The sequence below is a fragment of the Dromiciops gliroides genome, chromosome 1 (genome assembly GCF_019393635.1).
Source record: "Dromiciops gliroides isolate mDroGli1 chromosome 1, mDroGli1.pri, whole genome shotgun sequence".
NCBI lineage: Eukaryota > Metazoa > Chordata > Mammalia > Microbiotheria > Microbiotheriidae > Dromiciops > Dromiciops gliroides.
Window position 1 is genome coordinate 71,663,111 of NC_057861.1, and position 17,972 is coordinate 71,681,082.

The following is a 17,972-nucleotide window of genomic DNA, read 5'->3' on the forward strand; positions in this document are numbered from 1 at the left end:
ATCATCTCCCCCTTTCCTTTTCCAGTGGCCCCTGCAGCTTCCCCTCCCACCTGTCCACTGTCCCTAACACATAGGCAAACACGTTCAAACACACACACGAGTAGATAGCAGAGAGCCACAGCCGTGACACTTTAATGTCTTTGGTGATGACATGGAAATGAAAGAAAAGCTCTCTCTGGCCCAGCCTGGGGAGAGAGAGCACAGTCTCAGGAGGTCCACTCAGGGCTCACAGCCTCATCTGGCCCTTTCCTCATTCCAGGTGACAGAGGCCAGGAAGGTGCGGATTTCCATGGGCTGGAGAGTGACTACAGAGGTGTCCAGGGAGGGCGCTGGTTGCAGAGGAGCCGGGCCTGTTGAAGGAGACCAGAGGGATAGGAAGATGAAAGGGGTGTGTCACCCCAGCCCCAGGAGGCTCCTCCTCCCAAGAGCCCATTCACCAGCAGCTGCTTTCCTGCCCCCTCCCCACCCTGTACCACCTCCTGTGCTGGTCCTCCACTGAAGCCGGGTGGCCTTGGACAGGGGCTGGTCAGCTGACAGAGTGGTCTCCTCCAGATGGCTGATGGTGAAGGCTGAGAACAGATCCTGAGAGACCAAAGAGATGGTGGGGCTGAGTGGGTCCTCTCTTGTTTCCCTCTGCCCATCTCTTGTCCTCCCCCTACTTACCTGGAGGTCCAGGGTCACTGGCTGGGACAGGTTGAAGGTGCTACCCTCCCCACGCTCAAAAATGTGCTCCAGGCGCAACAGGACTGTGCTGGGGCCCCAGCGGGCCAGGGTCAGCAGGTGCACAGCTGGGTGGAGCTCTCTTCTAAGTCCAGAGAACTGCCACAGAGGGAGAGGGGAGGAGGGAGGAAAGAGGGCTCCCTGGGGCAAAGTCTCCCCTTGCTAAGGCCCACCCTCCTGCCTCCTGGACACACTCTCACCTGTGTGAGGGCAGGGGTCCCCGGGCTGTATGGGGTGCCCTGCCCTGCAGGGGCCAGCACCAGCTGTGGGGCCAGAGCTTCCCTCTGGGCCTGGAGGCGGTGTCCAGCAGCTGCTGCCTCCACTGTGTCCAGTAGCACCAGGTGCCTGCCCCTCACCACCAGCCCAGTGCCAGGCCCATCCCCGGGCTCCAACAGGGCCTCACCCACCCCTCGGTTATCATCCAAGAGTAGTCGACGGTGAACCTGCAGGAACACAGGGGCATCAGCCTTGGGGGCACAGAGGTGTGCCACCCCCCCAATGGCCCAGGGCTTTTTCCCTCCCCATCCCCTCCCCCCATCTTCTTCACCCTAACTCACCATCAGCTCCAGGGATCCGTCCCTCAGGCTGCTGCCCCCTTGGGACCGGTCTGTCAGCACTGTCAGCTGGATCTGCCCATCCTGGGGGGTAAGAGCAAGAGGGAGTCAGGATGAGTCTTTTGGGGAAAGTAGGTGGGTGCTCCAAGCTCCAGGGCAGCCTGCTTCCAGGTTCCCAGATTCCAGAGAGGGAACAGAGGTCCTGGGTACTGAGGGGAAGATGGTAGAAGGTCCTGAAGTGGAGGGTGATACCAAGCTGTAGTGTTGCATAGCGGGGGAGTGGAGGTTAACATGATTCAGCTGAGCAGGTTGGAGTTTACTGTGATGTAAATAAGTGTATGGGGAGGGGGGGTTTACCCCAATTTAGCTACACTTATTAATAGGATACCGTGATAGAGATGTGGCTGTTTACAGGGTAGTAGTTCCCAGCTACAGGCTCAGTCTGTTTCAGGTCCCAGGTGGGCCTATGGTCTCGCCTGGGGGAATTAGGATACAGAAAGACCTTAGCACTTAGTAGGAGCTTTAATAAAATTTTAAACCATTGAATCATCATTCTTTGCTTCACTTCCCCCCAAATTCCATAGGCTTGGTACAAGATGTTTCCCCTAGGCTGGAGCCTTGGATTATGTGAGGGTGGGTGTCTGAATGCCCCACCTCCTCTCCAGGATCTCCCTTCCATTGCTGTCAGTGTAGAAACGCCCACCAGTCTCCAACTGGGAGTCAAAGAGGCTGATGACTTCTTTCCCCCAGCCGTCCCTGTGAGGGAACACAAGTAGGGTCAGAGGCAACTCATCTCCTCGATCCTGTCCCCCTCATTCCCTCACTGGGCCACTCACCCCACAGGCACCGGCCCCACCGTCCACTCCAGCTCCAAGTGCCTCTGCCCAGGGTACAGCCGCACAACCTGGGAGCACCAGGCAGAGAAGTTCTGATGTACCTCCTGAACCAGGGCCCCCTGGGGGTGCAAAGGATTGAGATAAGACCCCTTGGGGGGGCAGGTAGGTGGCACAGTGAATAAAGCACCCTGGATCCAGGAGGACCTGAATTCAAATCCAGGCACAGACACTAGAAACTAGCTGTGTGACCCTGGGCAAGTTATTTAACCCTCATTGCCCCGCAAAAACAAACAAACAAATAAATAAGAATATAAGTAAATAAATAAATAAATAAATAATTGAACGAATAAATTAATGGATAAATAAATAAATTAAAAATTAAAAAAAAATTTAAAGACCCCTTCAGGGGAAGTGGGGGGAAAGTGCCCAGCCTGTTCCAGGACTGTTCCAGGCCTGGGTGTAAGCCCCCACCCAAGCCTGTGGATCTGCTGACTACTTTGGACCAGGCCCTGTGGCTTCCTTCTTATCCTGCTCCATCTATTGGTTAAAGCTGACAAATGCTTAGGATCCTGGGGTCTTATAAGACCCCCGCCTCCATTCCTTACCATCCTATAACTTGAGGCTCTGGCTCTGGTCCCTGTCTTTGGGAAACTGTGCTCCATCACACCCGCAGACCTCAAGCTGGCTTTGCCTCTAGTGCTTATTTCCAGGGTTAAAGAGAATAAAGACTCCTTGGGCACAGAAATGATTTGCTTTTGTTTAGTGCCCAGCTCATAAAAAGCAGTTAATAAAAGCTTGCTGAGGGGCAGCTAGGTGGTGCAGTGGATAGAGCACAGGTCCTAGAGTCAGGAGTACCTGAGTTCAAATCTGACCTCAGACGATTGACACTTACTAGCTGTGTGACCCTAGGCAAGTCACTTAACCCCAATTGCCTCACCAAAAAAAAAAAAAATAACAATAAAAGCTTGCTGAACTGAATTGCACAATAGGTAAAGTATAGGAATCAATTAATCAAGGAGGGTTTATTAAATGCCTACTATGTGCTGGGGGGGAGAAGGGGGGGTACAAAGACAAAGATGAAAGAGTCCCTGCCCCAAAAGAGTTTATATTCTATAGGGGGAGATGTCACATCTATGTAGAAGTAGACACAAAGTCTACAGATACAAAGTTACTGGTGGTGTGAGTGGGGCGGGGAGAGAGTCAGAAAAAGAAAAGGACTTGACCTCAAACCCAGCTCCCCAAACCAGACTTTCTGGAGCACCCCAGCACCCCCACAGGCTCCTTTTTGTCTCTAGGGAAATGGTGTTTCCCTCTAAATAATCTCCTGATTTAGAAGTAGCTTCCATGAGCCTTTAACTGTTTATTCATAGACTTGGCAGCTGCAGGACCCCAGGAGGCATCTGCTCCAATTTCCTCATTTGGCAGATCAGGAAACTGAGGCCTAGAGAGGTTAATTAAGCAGTTTGTTCAAGGGGTCCCACTAGGGATTGGCAGAGTCAGGTCCTCCAACACCAAATCTACTGCTCTTTCCACTGTGCCACACTACCTCTCACTGTGCCAGAAGCTGCCCCACTAGACCCTAAATTACCTGCAGGCTCCCTGATGCTGCCACTGTCCAGGAGTAGCAACCTTTCCTTTTCTTTCACTCTGCCTATACTATCAATGTTTTCCCCAGGAAATAACAACAACTAGCATTTATATAGTGCTTTAAGGTTTAAAAAATACTTTACAGGGGCAGCTAGGTGGCACAGTGGATAGAGCACTGGCCCTGGAGTCAGGAGGACCTGAGTTCAAATCTGGCCTCAGACATTTAACACTTACTGTGTGATCCTGGGCAAGTCACTTAACCCCAACTGCCTCACCAAAACAAACAAACAAACAAAAAACTTTACATATTATCTCATCAGATTTTGACAACAACCCTATAAAGTAGGGGCTAGCATTCTACTCATTTTACAGATGAGGAAACTAAGACTGAGCAAGATTCATCCAAGGTCATAAAGCTAGCAGGATTCAAACCCAGACCTTCCTGACTCCAAGTCTAGCATTCTATCCACTATGCCTCCTAGTTGAATAATTCACCAGGGAAGAGCACCAGAAGGGAATTCCTTAGAATTACTGTGCTTTCCAATCTCTCCCATTGACCTAAAAGTTCTCCAGCCTGTACTGGGGAATGGCTGTGGCATAGGTAACACTGAGTCAGCTACATGGTACCATAGTACATAGAGTGCCAGGCCCAGAATCAGGAAGACACATCTGGCCTCAGATACTTACCAGCTGTGTGACCCTGGGCAAGTCACTTCACCCTTTTTGCCTCACTTTCCTTATCTGTAAACTGAGCTGGAAAAGGAAATGGCAAATCCCTCCAGGAAGTAGGACACAACTGAAAAATACCCTGCCCACAACAAGGAACAACAAATAGGAAGATCTGAGAAAAAAAAGAAGACTTGCCCGTACTAATGCAGAGCAAAGAAAGAAGAACCAGAAGAATACTATATACAATGGCAGCAGCAAAGAAAATAAAACCAACATGGAAGGGTAACCAAATTCGGGTGCAGCACCACGGTCAGTGTCAGTGTCCTCCTATCAAAGAGCCACATTCCTTCTTTCTGACAGTAAGCTCTTCTCTCTTTTTTTAGATTCTTTTGTTTTGTTTGTTTTTTGGGTGAGGCAATTGGGGTTAAGTGACTTGCCCAAGGTCACACAGCTAGTTAAGTGTCAAGTGTCTGAGGCCGGATTTGAACTCAGGTACTCCTGAATCCAGAGCCGGTGCTCTATCCATTGTGCTACCTGGCTGCCCCCCAGTAAGCTCTTCTCAAGGAGTAATCAGTAAGCTTTTCTTAGGGAATGCACTTTGTAAGGGGGTCTGTTTGTGTGTTGGGTGGGAAGGGTCTTTTGGGGTGAAGTGAAATGTACCCAAAAAACTTAGTCAAAGAACAGGGCAGCATCAAAGTGATGACTCGCAGTTTTGATCCCTAGGATAAATGGCTGGAAATAAATTTTCAAATCAACTTTGTAATTTACAATGTGAAAATAATACAGACAGGCATCTTGGGATGCATGTCCCCAAGAGGAAGTCTCCAAATACATATTCATAGCAATCTCTTTTTGCAGTAGCAAAGAATGGGAGTAAAGAGTAAAGTTGGGAGGCGGCTAGGTGGCGCAGTGGAGAAAGCACGGGCCCTGGATTCAGGAGGACCTGAGTTCAAATCCGGCCTCAGACACTTGACACTTACTAACTGTGTGACTCTGGGCAAGTCATTTAACCCCCATTGCCCAGCAAAAAAAAAAAAAAAAGAGTAAAGTTGGTACACATTGATTAGGGAAGGGCTCGACAAATTGTGGTACACGAACTGCCCCATAAGAAATGGATATGAAGAATTCAGGGAGTCATGGGAAGATATGAACTGATGCCATGTAAACTAAGTAGAACAAAGAAAATAATTATTCACAGCAGTGGCAGCAAATGGAAAGAAGAAGCTACTAGGGGGGAAATCGGAACCGAATGCTATGCAATTATTATGACTAAATTTGGCCCCAAAGAAGAGAGAAGGGAAGACACCTCCCTGCATTCTTTGCAAAGGTGGGTGACCATGGGTGTGGACCATGACATATGCCAGAATTGGTGGATATGGTGGTTAGTTTTACAGAACTGCTTTTCCCCTCTTTCTTTTTTTTTTTTTTTTTTTTTAGTGAGGCAATTGGGGTTAAGTGACTTGCCTAGGGTCACACAGCTAGTAAGTGCCGGATTTGAACTCAGGTACTCCTGAATCCAGGGCCGGTGCTTTATCCACTGTGCCACCTAGCTGCCCCCCCCTTCTTTCTTTTTTATCCTTTGAAATGGCTCTCTGAGTAGGGCAGGGGAAAGAATTTATTAGGGATATGAAAGTGATATGAAAACAAAAGACAGCAATTAAAATTTTTTTTCCCGGAGCAATGAGAGTTCAGTGACTTGCCCAGGGCCACACAGCTAATAAATGTCATGTCTGAGGCTGAATTTGAACTCAGGTCCTCCTGAATCCAAGGCCAGTACTTTATCCCCTGTGCCACCTAACTGCCCCTACAATTTTTTTTTTTTGCGGGGCAATGGGGGTTAAGTGACCTGCCCAGGGTCACACAGCTAGTAAGTGTCAAGTGTCTGAGGCCGGATTTGAACTCAGGTACTCCTGAATCCAGGGCCTGTGCTTCATCCACTGAGCCACCTAGCCGCCCCCCCTGCAATATTAAAAACAACAACAACAACAACAACACAAGTAATTAAGACAACTCCAATTGAGTGGGAGGAAGAATTCATTACTCTAGAAGTTTGGGGCATGGAATCTCAGAGTTAGAAGGGATCTCAGAGATCATGTAGTCCAATTCACAGGATTTCAGGTCCTATGTTTATTCTATTCTACCAGAAAGGCCCAGTCAAAGCTCCTTCCCACATAGCAGGTAGAAGAGAACTGGGATTATAAATCCCGCTTGCTAGGAAAAGTACCACAGTTTGGGGAAAGAAGGGGAGAAGAGAGGCCACTTTGCAAAGGAGGGAGGAATGGAAGACCTTCATGAGGAGTCAGAGAAAGACAGGATGGAAATCTCTTTATAGGTAGAAGGGAGAGGAGGAAGCAAAAATGTGGGACTTAACCTCCCAGAACCCAAACATTCTTTTCCAATCTTCCCCCAGAGTCCAAATTAAGGTTCTCCTTGCTTTGTTCTGCTTTTCCAAGCAGTAACTGTGCTACATGTTGGTGCCCTCCAAATTGTCCTTCCTGGGGCAAAGCTCCAGTGGCCCATGGCTAGTTACAGCTCTAAGTAAGGTGATCTACAACCTAATAAAACTGTAAAATAAATTTCCTAGAGCCAGCTAAACTGTCAGATGACTGTTCTCTGGTATTTGAAGAGACTTCAGTTCCCTCATCAGTAAAATGGGAAGGTTAGATTAGATGGCCTCAAAGATTCCTACTGACTCAAAATTTATTATATATTTTTTCATACATGTGCAGGGAGGTCCCATGGAAGAGGGATTTGATTTGTTCTGATTGCCCTGAGAGGGAAGAGTTAGGAGCAATGTATGGGAGTTTCAGGGAAGCAGAAATATCCTTGATAGAAAAAAGAAATTCCTTGTGTGTTTCAAGTGTGGGGGTTGGGAAGGTTATCAGGGAAATCTCTGGTCAATTTGATGATCATACAGGAATGAGTCATTGCTTGGGCACAGGAAAGTATCTCCCCATGGGAAGTATGGGCATGCCCATTGATCCCTTGTTTGGAAGGCAGAGGCAACTCCTGGTTGTTTCTCAATGGATGAGGAGAGCTCTAAGATGATGGATTAGCTGGGACTAAAGGAGATAGAATCTTGTCCAAGGAGCTGCCCATTTTTGAGGGCTTAGAAAAAAAGGGTGACAGGTTGTCATCAGCCCTTGCCAGGATCATTTTTATGTTTTTGCTTTCAATTTTCATGGAGTACTTCGATAAGCATACTTTTTGAAAAGAAACTTTATTTTTCTTGAGGGGTTTTTTGGTCTGTTTTCTTTCACAATATGACTAATATGGAAATATGTTTTCCATGACTGTACATGTATAATCTGTATGCCTTCTCAATGAAGGGGGAGGGAAAAGGGGAGGAAGAGAATTTGTTTTTTTGTTTGTTTGTTTTTTGGTGAGGCAATTGGGGTTAAGTGACTTGCCCAAGGTCACACAGCTAGTAAGTGTTAAGTGCCTGAGGCCGGATTTGAACTCAGGTCCTCCTGAATCTAGGGCCAGTGCTCTATCCACTGTGCCACCTAGCTGCCCCGAGGAAGAGAATTTGGAACTCAAAATTTTAAAAAATGAATATAAAAATTGTTTTTACATGTAACTGAAAAAAATATATTAACTAGAGTGCTCCTTTAGAGGTGTGAGAATCCCCTAAGGAACAGTGGATGGCAACTTGTGGAAGAAACATGTGATGGTGGCAAACACGTACTTACATGCCGCCTGAGAGGAGAATGACAGATAGTAGCCACAAAGTGGTACAATAGATAGAGCACCAGGCCTTGAGTAAGGAAGTCCTGAGTTCAAATTTGACCTCAGACCTTTACTAGCGGTGTGACCCTGGGTTTAACCTCTCTCTGCCTCAATTTCCTCATCTGTAAATAGGGATGATAATATCACCCACTTTACAGGATTGCTATGAGGACCAAATGAGTATAAATGTAAAGTGCTTAGCAGTGTCTGGCACAGAGTAAGAGCTATATAAATTATTATTATTATTATTATTATTATTATTAGCCTGATGGCAGCAAGTAAGGGCACTGACAGATTTCCTGAAGAAGCACATCACAGAAGTAGACATGTGCTTACCTCTTCTCAGACTGAGAAGGGGGCTCATGGATGATGCTCCTGAACCCCAAATTCCAGTAAAGAAGAAGAGGGAGTTTGTGTTCTTATACACTATGATTCCAGAATTTAGTCTTCTAGCCAGGAAAGGGAGACTTCAAACCTTGGGTGATCCCCAAGATCAAGTTTCCAAGTTTGTTAGCTGGAATTGCTGCTAATGGAACCTGTCACTTGGAGAAGGAAAGGAATTTGGACTTTGTTTTTTGGTGTTTTTTTGGTGAAGCAATCGGGGTTAAGTGACTTGCCCAGGGTCACTCAGCTAGTAAGTGTCAAGGGTCTGAAGCCAGATTTGAACTCAGGTCCTCCTGACTCCAAGGCAGGTGCTCTATCCACTGCACCACCTAGCTGCCCCTTGGACCTTGTTACACTCCATCATATCAGTAAACCCCCTGGTATTTTGATAAGGCAGGTTTGATAAATTTCTTGTTCAGTAGCTCTTCCCACCACCACTACAACATATGTTTAATTGCCAGGAGGAATCTGATAGGTATTACAAGTCTTGGTGGAACCATGTAGGACCTCCCTTATGGGAGGCCTACAGAAATGTTAAGGATTGCTCTTCAGAAGAGGAGCCAGCAAGCTATTTCGAAGAGAGTGTCTCTGAACCTTTTAGAGGTTGTCCTCAACCCATGTGCCATGCCACAATGAGCATTGTAACAAAGCTTTGTTTCAGAGATTTCCCCAGACTAAATTTGGGATTGGGGCAGGACAAAGAGAGACTAAGATTATCTCAGGGCAGTCCCAGACATTAGAAATTAGACGCAACCCACGTGAGCTCAGTCTTTTTATGTTTGGTGGGCAATATAACCTGGGCAACAGGTTAGACTAACGATAAGAACTCTCCAAAAGTGGAATAGTTTGCTTCAGTGAGTAACTTCCCTGTTACTGGGGTTTTTCTGGTTAATGACAAATAACCACTAGAGGATTCTCATTCAGGCATGGGCTCCAACTGGATACCCTCTGAGGACATCTCATTCTCCTGGCCAATTCTTATTCTTTGTTCCAGTCAGCCCCCAAAGGAGCAAGTTCTTTCATTCATGGTGATGCAGTAGATAGCACTGAGCTTGGAGTCAAGAAGACCTGGATAGAATACCAACCTTGACACTTAATAGTTGGGTGACCTCAGTCAAGTCTTTAGCTTCAAGGAGTCTTGGTATCTTCATTAGGCAAATGGGGATAATAAGCTAAGCAAGTACCTTGCTTAGTGTAAGGTGCAAACTAGTTAATGTATATAAATTGCTTTGTAACGTTTAAGGAGTGACATAAATAGCAGTTATTAATATGTTTTCCCACAAATATACATTTGCTGTTGTTCAGTCATGTCCAATTCTTCATGATCCCATTTGGGGTTCAGGGATTTGTCAAGGGTCACACAGCTAGTAAGTAACTGAGACTGGATTTGAACTCATGTCTTCTTGACTCCAGGCCCGTTGCTCTATCCATTGTGCCACCTAGCTGCCCCCAATGCTCATACTTCACCTTATTGGGATGAGCCCAGTTGCCTGCTCTAAACAGAACTCACTCATCAGCTTTACAAGGCCAGGCTCATTCTCAGGCCCTTAGGAATTCTCTGAGGTTGGCCTTAGGGAGTTCTATCCACCCACACACTCCTACCTCACTCATCCCCCACCCTGCACCCCACCCATTGGGAGGTTTCATCCAAAAGGTTCATAAGAAACCTTTCTTCCCCCACCCCCTTTCCCTCATGGTGCCCGAGGGTTTCCAGGCTTGGTGGCCACGCCCCACCTCCTACCTGCACTAGCCGAGTCTGGGCCCTGTGTCTCACAGGAAATGGCACTGAGCTTTGGGTTCTGAAGATGTAGGCACCAGAAGTCTGTGAGTTTCTGTAGTCCCCACTGCTGGCTCTATACCTGATAGAGAGTGGGAGGAGGAGGAGGGGAAAATGCCGCCTTGGTCTGGCTCTGCACCCAACCTCTTGTCCTTCTCAGGACCTCCCACACTTATCCCATCCCTCCCCATTTCCCAGAGACCTCTTCAGGACCCTCTCACCAGTAGAAGGCCTGTGTGAGTGGCAACCTCAGGCCCATGTCCAAGTTCTCAAGCTCTTGAAGGAGCCCAGTGTCTGGGTCAAACACGGCTCGAATGTGCTAGACGTATAGACAGACAGGCAGATGGGCAGACAGATTGCCAAAGTGTACAGCAGAATTCTCATACCTGGCCCCCAACACTAGACCCCCAGAGCTATGACACTACTCCCTTAGGCCTGGGGGAGATTGAACTCTGAGGGACATACCCCAATTCTCTCTTCACTCTACCCCTTGCCCAGCTCATAAGATGTTTCACATTCCTCCTCTTCTGGCCTCAATGGCTCACCTCATTCTGGATGACCAGGATACCAGGGGTAGGGGCTGCAGGAGTGGTGGGCACCCTGCTAGGCAGCCTGGTGACAGAATAGATGCTGAAGCCAAGGGGAGGGGCTGAGGCTGGGAAGAGGAGCTCAGGAGGGGAGGTCCTTGTTCCTTCACCTGACACAGCAACAACCTTGGTGGAAGGGGCAGGGATGTTGTTTAGTGAGGGGAAACTGAGGCACAGATGTAGCCTCTTTTTGTCTCCAACTCACAATCCCCACAAGAGGGGCATGTTTCCAAAGACTTGGGGAAAGAAATGTGTAACCTGACCCAGGTGAGGACAGAAAATGATGTCACCAGAGGGGATTGCCTTCTCAGGGTGGTTATGGGGGGAGGTTAGGTGCTGGGAATATTCTAGAGAAAGGTGACTGAAATGTGGAAATTACCTCACTAGGCACAGTGTGCTGACTGGCATTTATCACCCTAAAACCCCAGCTGCTGACTGGCAGACGAACCATCCAGCTCACTGTCCATCCTAGGGGGTTGTAGAGTATGACCAGGAACTGGGGGGGATAAATGGAGAAGGAGTCATGGGAGCCCCCATCCCAGTCCCCCCACACACACCTTGGTCCATTCCCCATGCCCCCAAACCTCAACCTTTCTTCTCCCATCCTCTGAGCCCAGTGAGCTGTCTACCTTCCCCTCTTTGCCCCAGGACTCAGCTTACACTGGGGTCCCTCTGGCTCAGGGGGCACACACTGACGTTCAGGTGATTACAGAACACAAAATCCTCTTGGGAGCCTCCCAGGCTTGCCAAAGCATTGCTCACCAGCACCTGAGAGAGGTACAAGGATCAGCTTCCAGCAGGGCCTTCACCTCCCTTTCTACCAGAGGCCCCTGGGTGGCCACAGCCATACCTCGCACTGCTCCCAGCCCTCCACCAGCTGCTTCACGTAGTCATTGGTCACACGCTGCTTAGCCGTACCGCTGACTGCATCATGGTGCTGGACCACAGCCATTGCCTTCCCTGGGAGCAGGTGATGTGAGGAGAGGGGTGGGGGATGATGGGCTGGGGACCAAGAAGAAAGAAACAACCCTCCTCCCTCCAACCTGCCTGATGGGTCCCGTCACCTACGGAGGTGGATGCTTCTACCTGGTCCATAGGGACCCTGTGATGCTGCTGGTCCAGCCAGTGCCTCCAGCTGGTTACATACCTGGTGGGAGGGGGGGAAAGGGGTGTCAAGCAGAGGAGCTGGACTGGGTCTCCTTCCATGAATTCCCCCTGTCTCCTTTACTTGGTTCTACTGGCCCCCATCTTGTGATAAAAGTAAAAGAGGGCCAGATCCAGAGTGAGAGATCCTGAGTGACATGTCTGCCACTTACTACTTATATGACCTTAAGAAAGTAATTTTACAGATTGGCTAATATGACAAAAAAGGAAAATAGTAAATGTTTGAGAAGCTGTGGAAAAATTGGAACACTAATGCACTGTTGGTGGAGCTGTAAACTGATGCGACCATTCTGGAGAGCAATTTGGAACTAGGTCCAAAGGGATATAAAGCTGTGCGTGCCCTTTAACCCAGAAATACCACTATTAGGTCTTTATCCCAAAGAGATCATAAAAAAGGGAAAAGGACTCACATACAAAAATATTTTAGCTGCTCTTTTTGTGGTGGCAAAGAATTGGAAATTGAGGGGATGCCCATCAATTGGGGAATGGCTAAACAAGTTGTGGTATATGAATGTAATAGAATACTATTGTGCTGTAAGAAACGATGAGCCGGTGGATTTCAGAGAAACCTGGAAGGACTTATATGTAACTAATGCTGAGCAGAACCAGGAGGACATTGTACACAGTATCTACAACATTGTGTGATGATCAACTGTGATAGACTTGACTCTTCTCAGCAATACAATGGTCCAAGATAATTCCAAAGGACTCATGATGGAGAATGCTCTCCACATCCAGAAAAAAGAACTGTGGAATCTGGATGCAGATTGAACCATACTGTTTCTATTTTGTTGTTGTTTTTTCTTTTTTGAGGCTTTTCCCTTTTGTACTGATTCTTCTTTCACAACATGACTAATGCAGAGATATGTTTGATGTGATTGTACATTTATAACCTGTATCAGATTGCTTTCTGTCTTGGAGAGGGGGAGGGAGAAAAATTTAGAACTAGAAATATTACAAAAACAAATGTTGAAAACTATCTCTACATGTAACTAGAAAATAATAGAGTACTTTTATGATTAAAAAAATAAGAAAGTAATTTTAAATTCTCTGGGGCTTCAGTTTCCTCATCTGTAAGATGAAGGGGTTGGGCCAAATGACCTTTAAGCTCCCTTCCAAAAACCAATCTGTGATCCTGTAACTTGTCTCACCCCCTATCAAACAACTTGCCCTTCCCATAGGTCCCTTTCCCCATGCCCTCAGAACTCCATCTTTTGGGGGCAGCTAGGTGGCTCAGTGGATAAAGCACCAGCCCTGGATTCAGAAGGACCTGAGTTCAAATCCAGCCTTAGACACTTGACATTTACTAGCTGTGTGACCCTGGGCAAGTCACTTAACCCCAATTGCCTCACCAAAAACAAAACAAAACAAAAAACCTACATTTTTTATCTTCTTTCCAAGGACCCTCATTCTCTTCCCACAGACCCCATCAGGACCCCATCTTGTCTTCCTTCCAAGTACCCTTACACCTTTACCATGTTCTTCTCCCCACCCCCTCTAGCAAAGTCCCCACCTGCAGAAATTTATGGCTCAGGCGCACATAGTGTTTGAAAGCAGGGCGGCTGGTGAAGTAGCCAGTCCAGAACTGGTGGGGGCCATCTGCATAGGGGAAGAAGTCATCCTGCTTCACTGTCCTGGGGCACAGAGGTCAGGTACAAGTCACTGTCTGCCCCGGGAACTACTGGGCTTCCCTGCCTCTCCCCCCTCCCCCGCTCCCCTCCCAGTACCAGGTGAGGTTGGCTTTGTTCAGCTCCCACAAGTAACAGGCTGGGGTAGAGTAGAGGACATTGATGAGGCTCCCTTTGCTTTGCTGAGGAGGGGAAGGAATGAAGGTTGAGTCAGCCCTGCTCCTGGACAGCATCCCTTTCTCTCCTTGTCCCACACACCACATGCCTGGCTACTTACCTTTGCATTAACAAGCTGGATCAGCTTGTCCAAGTTGCTGAACCATTGGCTGGCATTGCTATAGTAGAAATCACTACCCATCGTCATCACCGTGTGGTTGGAACCATAATGTTGGGCCTGAAGGGCACAAGTTGGGATCCTCAGCTTCCTGAGGCCACTGCTAGGAAGTCAAGACCAAGCCCCATCCCAGTTCCCTGCTCAGGCAATAGGGTCCAGGGAGCTACCTCAGAGGAAAAGAGATGTGGAGACAGAATCAGGAAGAAGACATGGTGTCAGGTATGGGGAGGGTAGTGAAGAATTGCCCTTGGGAGAAAGGGGTCAGTAGGAGGGGCTGAAATCAATTGGCTTTCCCTGATATTTTTCCCTTTTCCAGTTCACAAACTGATGGATCTAGACTGATGCCTGGGGCACCGGTAAGGCAGCCTGACCAGAAGGCCACGGCTTCAGTTTGGCTCTTTATAAAGAGCCCAACGTCTCCACTTGTAGAGCCTCCTTCTAGAGCCCATGTTGTTGGACCATCATGCCCTGTCTGACATTGTCAGTGACGGGGTACATGGTGGGGAGAAGAGCAGGGGCAGGATCTGACTCCCCAAGAAGCCTGGGCAGCTGAGCCCCTGATACAACCTTGGGAAGTAGAGAGAGAGCCAACTGAAAGAAGCCAGTGCCGTCTCTCCCAGCTACAGTCTAGGGCTGTGGACTTCCAGGGCTCTGCCTCAGAACCAGGGCCAGCTCTGACCTGGACAGCAGCTGCTTCCAGGAAGTGATTGATCACTTCTTCGGCCCTGGAATCTGGACTGGCCTGATCGTCTGCCACAAGGTCTCCTCCTCTGACAGAGCAGAGAGAATCCCAGCACAGCCCCGCTGGTGGGAAGTAGACATTGGGAAGGATGCCTAGGAATCAAACAGTCAGACCAGGGCCCCCTCATTTAAGCCCTTGTCGCTCCCAATCCCTACTATGGCCCCAGCCCCTTCCTGACCCTAGCACCCTGTTCCACCAGCCCCAATCTCTAGGCCCTGCAAACTTCTAGCAGCCTTTGGGGAAGAGAGGAGGGGATAGGGGTCTGCCAACAACTTCTCTTACTGGTGAAGAGGTCGGCTTGAGGAGGCGGTAAGTTGGCACTTGCCCTCCAGACCTGCTCCATCTCCAGCTCTTTCTCACGCCTCTGCTTGTCCTGATAATCCAGGCGGCCCAAAAAATAGCCATCAAAGCCCATCTTTAGGGAGGGAATAAGAGAGAGGTCAGGGCTTGAAGCAAGTCTGAGGGCCCTCTCTAACCCCATCCCGGGGGCAGAGAAAGCCAGCAAGTAGAAAGGGCAAGATGAAGAACCAGTGAATACTGAGGCTGACCTGGGCAAAGAGGGAAGCCTGCTCCCGTGAGTGGCCAAAGGGGTCAATATGCCAGGCGACCTGAGGGCGACCACAGTCCCCAAAGGTGTCCCTCAGGAAGTGCAGCCCCAAGGACATCTGGTCAATGATGGCTGCATAGTGTGTGGTAGCCTCATCATTCATGACCCAGCCTCCGTTGACAAACTGAAGCCTCCCTGTGGAGTAGAGTATGGAGTCAGAGGAACGCCTTCAAAGAAGGTGGCATGTGGTCCTGACTCCCTCCCTGGAAACCTACCCTAGAACCTGCCAGGCTGGGTAACCATGGAGCCCGTTAGGGGATAGCACATATGGATGCCTACATGTACATGTACACACAGACACATGTGTAGAGAGGCAGCTTGGCTTAGTGGGAGGCAGGAAACCTGACACTTCCCAGCCAGAAGACTTTGATTGTGCAAGTCTCTGAGTCTCAGTTTCATCATCTGTGAAATGGGTTGTAGAGCTAGATGACTTCTCTGGTCCCCTCCTGATTCTGTGGTCCCCCGCCCTTGGTCCTCCTCACCCTGGCTGACCAGTTGCTGCACAGCCCACCTCCTAGGGGCTGGCTGCTGCTGCCACCATCGGACAAAGAAGGCCATCTCGGCATAGATGAAGCGTCGGGAGGGGTTAGCCAGCAGGGCAGATACCACGGAGTCTAGGACGTGCCGGACACACTCATGAGGACCACCACTATGATCTGTGGGCACAGACAGGCTCCACCCCTCACCTCAGTGAAGGGCTATCGGCCTCCCTCGAGCCCCAAGACACTCCCTCTCCCTCTGCAACTTCCAGAAGGGGCTCTGAGCACCCTGCTGGATGTGTGCAGTAGCATGGCCTGCAGACCAGGTTCTGCCTCAAGGTCTCTTGGAGCCTGGGCACATTCAGCAGACTCCAAGACTGGTAGCCAGTCTCTGAGTTGATGCCCAAATTGCCCTTCTCTCTCACCTCCAGAGTAATATTCATCCACCGTCCGGAGCCAGCCAACATCAACATGGGTATGGGGCAGCAGGTGCACATTGATCATGGAGGGCTGGGTGGCTGGGCACAGCTGGCAAGGGGCAGAAACCCCCCCATAGTGCTGTTTAAGCTGCAGAAATGCTGCAGCTCCTACATAGCCCTACCCTAGACCCTCTTCTAGAAGTTCCCAATAGAAGGGAGGAATGGGAAGTCAAAGATGGCAGAGTAGGGGAGGGGATGGGTCAGTGCCCCAGTGTCCAAGGTCCTTGGACTCCTGCCTAGAGTGTCAGCTCATTATTCCAGGAGTCTCCTGCCCCTGCATAGAAATAAACCCTGGGCTGGCTTGGTAATGCTCCCTTTCCCCTGGAAATATCCCCTTGAGTTGGCTCATCATTATTCCACCAGGAGTGATTAACTCATTGGAGTCAGCATAGATTCTTATCCATGGCTTCCCTTGAGTTAGCTAAGTTCCTGGGGTACACCTGTGCCTACCCTTCCTTACCTGTCTTTACCCTTGTACCCCAACACCCATCCTCTTCTCCTCACAGTCCTGCCCTGTTGAAGGCTCTCTCCCAAGGCCAAGCAGGATGCAGATTTGCTGGCCTAGCTCCAGAGGGAGCAGACCCCTAGCCTGGGCTCTGGGCCCAGGTCACTTCTTCCCTGAGGCTGCCCAGTCTACCCTAGCTCAGTTGGGCACCTGCCTTCCTAGACTCACCTCACCAGCTACCTTACCCCCTTGCAGCCTACTTCCCTGGGAGCCCCCCATGCCCTGGTTTGGCTATCAGGGCTCCACCTCCTCAGATTACCATCCCAAGCAGCAGGAAATCTCTGGATAAGGGCATGACTCCAGCCATAAGGTCCATGCTGGGCAAAGGCCAAGAGGACAGAGCATCCCTAACCCGCTCACCTCGTAGCCACAGCCTCTGGTGTGCTGCACTAACAGTAGCAACAGGACTAGGGTGCCAGTGGATCCTACTTCCTCCATCAACCTCATCCCAGACCTGCTACAGCCACTGTGCCCAGTCAACCCTTGGACTAATAGGAGGGCTACAGGACTATAATGGGAAGAAGCAGGGCAGGCAGGAGCCAATGAAGCTAGGGGTGGGCTTTGGTGGGGAGGGCTGGGGCGGAGGCATTGGAGATAAAGCTCTCCAAGAAATACTGGACACAGAAGCCTAGTTATATTATTTTGTTACAAGAGGGGAAGGAGAAGTTGTTTTAGAATATCTCCTTGAGATATTTACAATGTGTCAGGATCTCTAGGGGATGAGGCAGGGCTGAGTGAATTTTACCCTGGGTCCAGTGATTGTTTAGGTGTTCCCCTAGATAGGCACACTTCTTTCTCAGACAGGACACTCCAATGCTACCTTAGCTCCATCCTCAGCATGGGCCTTCATTGTGGGTGGGGGAGTGTCGGGGGAGGTGCTAACTGAAGCTGGCTTAGCTCCCTTGGATCTGTCCTGGTATATCTCCTTCATTCTCAAGGATTAACTAGGGTTAGGGTGGGTGTGGACCAGAATGAAGAGTAATCTCACACAAGTAATTTACTCTTAGCATCTCTAGCAGTGCAGGTGCTGGGAAGCAAGTGATGCATCAGGCTGTTGCTCTTCCTCTCTTGGTTATGATAGCTTCAGGGTCCTCTAATCTTCCTGTCAAAATCTGAGCTTTCTCTTCCTGCCTCGTTTCCACTTTCTCTGCCAGAACATTTTCAGCCCATCAGGTATCAGCATTATAGGCC

At 49.1% G+C, this 17,972-nt stretch overlaps 1 protein-coding gene across 1 annotated transcript; it reads right to left on the bottom strand.

Annotated features, from left to right (window-relative positions):
* Positions 1-228: 228 nt before the first annotated feature.
* LOC122745546 (lysosomal alpha-mannosidase-like) lies at positions 229-17,228 on the bottom strand. Its single transcript, XM_043990894.1, has 24 exons — positions 17,142-17,228; positions 16,223-16,325; positions 15,801-15,974; positions 15,260-15,453; positions 14,994-15,126; positions 14,649-14,803; positions 13,913-14,029; positions 13,735-13,817; positions 13,521-13,641; positions 11,912-11,990; positions 11,694-11,803; positions 11,504-11,611; positions 11,223-11,339; positions 10,802-10,969; positions 10,478-10,575; positions 10,221-10,338; positions 2,111-2,229; positions 1,929-2,030; positions 1,663-1,750; positions 1,278-1,358; positions 921-1,163; positions 664-819; positions 474-582; positions 229-350 (listed from the first exon to the last, which is right to left on the bottom strand). The coding sequence occupies exons 1-24, from the start codon at positions 17,226-17,228 to the stop codon at positions 235-237; spliced, it is 2,979 nt and encodes a 992-aa protein (XP_043846829.1). The 3' UTR covers positions 229-234.
* Between the last annotated feature and the right edge of the window lie 744 nt (positions 17,229-17,972).